The sequence below is a fragment of the Sitodiplosis mosellana genome, unplaced genomic scaffold (genome assembly GCF_009176505.1).
Source record: "Sitodiplosis mosellana isolate CC-2019 unplaced genomic scaffold, AAFC_SMos_1.0 Smas_scaffold_6226, whole genome shotgun sequence".
NCBI lineage: Eukaryota > Metazoa > Arthropoda > Insecta > Diptera > Cecidomyiidae > Sitodiplosis > Sitodiplosis mosellana.
Window position 1 is genome coordinate 15,643,942 of NW_022601467.1, and position 6,131 is coordinate 15,650,072.

Consider the following 6,131-nt stretch of genomic DNA (forward strand, 5'->3'; position numbering starts at 1 on the left):
CAGAAACAATGTACAACAACAAGAGGAAGAAGAGCAAAAACAACAACGAAAAACACACACAATCTCCGAGTTGAACACTCGGCGAATGCATTACACCATCGAACAAACAGTTTGCTTCACATTTTATCTTCTGGGATCGCGCGCATTCATTTCAATATTTCTCTTGAAATTGTAAACACCCAATTGAAATGTAAACAAATCGTAAAAACAAACCCATTTCAGCATTGTCTTTATTTCGGTTTGTTCAATTGGATCTAATTTATTTTTATTAGATCGTCACGTTTTCGTTCGCAATCCGCCGCCACTGTTTCCCATCACTTGATTTGATTCCGATTTATTGGCATTCTTATCGATTCAATCAATTTTAAATGCCTTTTTTATTATGACGGCAGCAGCAACGGCACCGGTACTTGCAAAGAAAGCTCTGATTTGTCAAACAATGTAAGCGTAAATGAGCCACTGTACCATTTCTTTTTTCAATCGCAATTTTCATTTCTATGGCCATAAATTTCAAAGTGCAATTGTTAGTATGTAGAATATAATAGTTATCCTATTTGTATAGGATATCCAATGCTATTGCCACCATACGCAAGCGCATTCTTTAATGATGTATTGTTTTTATTCATGGAACATGCACCAAATCAATTGAACATCTCTCTCTCTCTCTCTCTCTCTCTCTTTTTTTTTCTATTTCCCTCTTTGTTCCCTTTTTCATTGCACGCAATGACATAACACATGTTCTGAAAGTTTTGCTCGGAAAATGAAATTCAACGAATTTGGAGATCATTTCGAGAATCAATGGATTCTAGTGAAATGGAAATGATTGATTTGAATTTCGGCGTAAATGCATCGACTTGACGTCGCAACAATTTCATTGCCCATCTAACAAGAATTACAATAATAACATTTATTTTCCTTCCACCAAATAGAATGCTCGACGAGCCCTACTTTAATACCGTTTAGTATTTATCATAACGGAAGCTATTCACTCGAATAGGCAACGACGATATTAACGACGTTGCAACATGGTTTTTGTTACTTTCTAGCATAATTTTCAAGGAACGCACATTTTTTGAAGCGTAATTTTTTAATGTTGGTGTTGTTTTCGCTCTCCTCTCAGACGAACTGTTTTTTTTTCTCATTCGATTCAACTTTTTAGTTTGAGTTAATGTTTATGTGTAAAAACAGAGTTATTAGAGAGATATAAAGACCTATCGCCAGTTTTTCGCGCCATTAAACCCATTTCTGTGAACACCACACGCCGTATTCCGTATGAGCATCACAGAGCGATTGTGCATGATCTAGATTTTTATGGCAAAAAACAGTGAAGCAATTTGAAAATTTGCTAATTAACCAAATGCGAATATGTGTGTATAATTGGAATTAACATCACCGTAATAATATATATTTTTATCGCTTTTTCTCTCTCTCTCTCACTCACTCCCTATATCTTAATTTTTTTGGGGCGAGTATTATGACAAACAGAAAAGACAAAAAATAAAACATTACAAAACAGATTTATTGTTCCGACCGCATGATCAAAATGGAATGTCCAAAACGTTTAACGTCTTTTTATTTTCATCTCATTTTCGATCGTTGTTTTATAATTAGTGCAGTGGAATATAGACGCGATTTAATCCGCCAACCGATCACGATCTCTGTGTTGTGTTTTTTACGCGCGATAATCGGCGAGAGTCACTGTCGTGTTGATGATGATTTTATTCCCCACGCTCCGCGCTCGCGATCGCATTGTGCTGTTGATAATTAAATTTTGCGGTAATTGATGAACGAATCGTGGTGTGACGGGATTGTAATGGGATTTTATGTGTAATGAATTATTTCCAACTGCGCGGCCCATTGACACCACAAAGTATTTGTGGTGAATCATTGGAAATGTGTTCATTAGTTTCTAATTCTGATTTCCGTCGTTCGTTCAATTTTCCGATTTATTGTAGGGTTTATTTTTTCTCATTCTTCTTCTTCTTCTTCTTCTGTATGCTCGCCGATGTATGCGATCACTGAGCTTCCTGAACATGTTAAATGGAACGGAATAATGTGCAAATGTTAATAACACTTGAATCACACTCATTTCGTGTGTTTCTTTTGATGGTGGCATTTGTTGGTGTTCAAGGTGATGACCATCGGATGCTCTCTCAGGTGCCACCTTGTAAACACATTGATGTACGGTGGCACTTTTCGATGATTTTATTCGTTCAATTATTAACAATCGCCTAATGACATTACATGGATATGGTAAAAATGGTAGCATTCTTCCGTCTCATTCAGATCGTATCAAGAAAATAAAACCAACCATCATTTGTACAATGCGTCGATTTGATTCAGGACTGGAATTCAGTGCAATTTGAATATATACGAGTGCATAATAGATGGATGTTCTGAAGACAAACACAATTCGATGGTTTTACCTTCCAATTTATGTTTTCCATGTCAAATATCGAATCAATTGGCGTGCGGACAAAAGCGAACAAAATAAACCATCAATCTAATAATTTGAATCGACAATACCAAAAGATAGTTCAACAACACTCATTCAATGGAATATGCAGCTATTCACAACGATCGTTTCAAGCAAATTGATTTCATTTGTATAAATTCCATATCAGACGTAGATGATGAGCGTAGATTAAAACCACATTCTATTTATGCTTCACTACTTAATAAATTTATCAATTGCGCCCGCAAAGGTACGAAGAACTATCGTCGAATAGTATAAACAACTTCGATTTTTTTTAGTCCTTCACAACCACCAGCAGCAGCAGCAGCAGAAAAAAATACATGAAATGATATATGACATTGGAATTTGCTGTCATTGAAAATTTATTTTGCGTTTACGCATTGCGTTTATGCTTCAATTCAAATCGCCAATGTCAAAGAGAGGAAATTAATCGTACAATGACATTCTTGAGTTTCGACCAGTCAATTTCTCTCTCTCTCTCTCTCTCTCTCTCTCTCTCTCTTCTGCTTGTAAATTGAGTTGCCGTAACATTGATTGGTAACAATGACACCTGTCACAATGGAGCATAGCATAACAGAAGGGATTTGTAGTCATCTAATTTACATGAGGCAGAAAAATTAACGATTACATCATCGCCACAATGCATTCAGGAACAATATTCATTGAATAACGCATCCAATCATTGTGCACTTTGTGGACTACGTGCCAAGTAATATCGAGGCGTTTGTAATGCGATTAGCAGGTGATATAGAATGAAATAGAACCATCGGATGGTATAAATTATACCATACCACAGACACAGACATGTAACGCATAAAAATGATTTGAATTGCTATTTACCTGGAATGTTGAATGCACGAGAATGATTTCTGATTGCAAATGATGTGTTGTTGGTGCGTTGTTGATAACGTTGGCTATTTCCACCGCCATCGCCACCAATTGACTGTTCCTCTGCATTATAATCGTCTTCGTCGTCGAAATGCATTTGCTGCATGTGCAGATCACGTATGCCAATGCAATCGATATCGTCTTCGTCCATTGTTAGTAGATTATCCAGCACGTACGCACTTTTCTCCAGTGGTTCGTTGATTTTTTGCGCCAATTCCGAGCACCTATGTGCCAAATGCCAAATGTCCGACTGTGAAACAGCCCAATGCAACAATTGCAATCCTAAGCTGTTCTTCAATGCGGACGCAAGCAGATCACTCATTGCTTAGCTATTTCGAGCGACGTTTGTAGTTTTATTTTGGCACTTAAACTCTACGAACAACAAAAATCCTTTGCAGATCGCCGTTATTCGATCACAAAACAACCAAATATCGTGTTTCAATGCACTTTTTGTCCGTTACGTTGCAATCCATTCACTAAATCTCCATTCAGAGCACCAGATGAATTTCACTCACTTATGCAGGTTTTTTTTTATCGTCAATTTTTGATTGTGCTTCACTTTTTTTCCGTTTATTTTCGTTTCGATCGTTACGGCACACTTTCACTTCGTTTTAATTAATAAACCATGCGAATCCATTTATTGTCATCGGTGCCTTAAAAAGTTTTCGCCGAGATCCAGTCAAATCGGTAGTGATGCTGCGTCGTTCGTTGTCATTTAGACACACTGGGTTCCGAATTCGAAAGGCATTCACATCGAACATGTGCGACACCATCAGCGATCAGTTTAGGTTTTTTTTTGTCATCATCGTCGTGTCGTGGTTTCGTTGTGTCGACCGATTATTGTTTACCCAAAACAAAAGTTATGGAAGAAATAGGAAAGAAGAAATGATATTAGCATCGATCATAAAGCAAATTTAAAAAAAAACACCAAGCAAAAAAAAAACAAAACTGCGCTAAAAACAATTATTACATAAAAGTTGTACACTCGATTACGAAAGAAACCTGTGATTTGGCTACGTTTTTATTTCTATCTTTGTTCAGTAATTATTTAAATTTTAAGACTTTGTCGCCTTTTTTTCTCAACCAGCCAATCTCGTGTTGAACATAATCGAATCGAGGGCGCGATTTACTCTCTCGTATAACATGCGATGACACATTAGCGATGAAATCGGAATTGTCAACGCCGTTGAGTGGGACAGTGGCCGAAATGACAGTGAATTCGTGACCACAAATCGAAATGGATTGGGGCATTTTCAACCAAACTTTCTGTCCAATTAAGAGTTTTGTTTTTGCTGTTTCAATTGAAACTGCAAATTAGTAGAAATCATCGACGATGTATAATTGCAAATTTCTCCGAATCATTTATATAACATAAATATTTAAAATAGATTTTTTCCCTTCTGTTTTCAATTGATGATGATGAATGACAAAATGGGAAAACAACGAATCGCGTGCACACACACACACACACACACACCAAATAAATATCACGTCACTTTGCACAGTTCTAATTGCACGAGTCGCGCCAATCGCGAACAATTGGAATGAGAGACAATTTTTGGTTTTCAACCGCAAAAAATATTCCAGACCGAAAATTGCATTTTAATCATTAAATGCAAACAAAAGTTTAATTTAAACATGAATTATTTGGTTCGCGGTAAGCAAAACTCCATATGCGGGAAAAAAAGTGCTTACGAAATGATTGCTGTCGTCGTGTCTGCGTTCGAAAATCGACTGAAGCAAGCACTTAAAAAAGGTCTAATCATCGTCGATGCCTAATGGAATGACCAAAAATTCGATTTTCAAATCAGACAAAAAAAACTGCAAACTCATCATGTTAACGCATATATGAAATCACACACGCCATTCAATCATAGTCACCGCTGTCGTTGCCGCCGTTGTCTTCGCACAAAAGTAACCCGATATTGTCGACAACAATCGACATGTATTGAAAATTTTCGGCGCATTGTTTGCTATGCGTATTTTCACCGTCCAAAAGCCCGTATAGATCGTACATGAACTGCCCGATTAAAAATAACCGGAAAACATACGGCTTGCCACCTTATGCATGCAAAATTAATGAATCTGCATGAGATCTTTGCCGCCGGTCATATCGAAACAATGCGTTTTACAACGTAAATTTTTCGTTCACAATTGACACCAAGCAAAACGAATAAACGAATGGAAAACAAAAAGCCGCGCGCGCACCATGTCTCGTACGTACACCACAGGCCATAAGTTTGGATACCCCTATGAATGAATTTGGCCCAAAATTTTTAAATTTCAAACCGCTTGTCCAATTTCAACATGCTATGCGTCGTTGGAAAGGTCTCGGAGAGTACGTGTCATTTTTGGTATTAAACATCTTAATTTCAAGACCTTTCCAATGGCGTACATAACTTTTTAATCCGATGGCCCGTTTAAGACTTCGATTTTGACTCCCACAGCTCAAAGGCCAAAAGACGGCCATTAGGCCGGCCAAATGTTATCTTCCAAATCATCCATTCGGTCAGAATTTCGATATATTTTCATATCCAATACTAAATTTCAAGTGAAAATGTTCAAAAAACGTAGAAACAAACGTTTCATAGGGGTATCCAAACTTATGGCCTGTGGTGTATATTTGGCGAATTTCAAGTGAAAGTCCAAAAGTAAATGGTATTTTTGAAATTGAAGCTCATTTTTCATTTGTGCTGATTTGTTTTCTTCTCTTCTCCCTTTTTTCTGTCGTCAACTCTCTTTTCGTTTATTCTCTCTCTCTCTCTCT

The 6,131-nt window shown here is 37.1% G+C and overlaps 2 protein-coding genes across 2 annotated transcripts in view; one reads left to right on the forward strand and one right to left on the reverse strand.

Annotated features, from left to right (window-relative positions):
• The window catches only part of LOC129578192 (transcription factor IIIB 90 kDa subunit), a 20,037-nt gene that overhangs the window by 6,545 nt on the left and 7,361 nt on the right, over positions 1 to 6,131 (forward strand). The gene's annotated exons all lie outside the window — the stretch shown is intronic.
• The window catches only part of LOC129578191 (BTB/POZ domain-containing protein 6-B), a 16,828-nt gene that overhangs the window by 5,370 nt on the left and 5,327 nt on the right, over positions 1 to 6,131 (reverse strand). The window contains exon 2 of the mRNA XM_055466376.1: positions 3,317 to 4,088. Within this exon, the coding sequence (XP_055322351.1) occupies positions 3,317 to 3,686 (370 nt within the window). The 5' untranslated portion in view covers positions 3,687 to 4,088. The remainder of the gene's footprint in view (positions 1 to 3,316; positions 4,089 to 6,131) is intronic.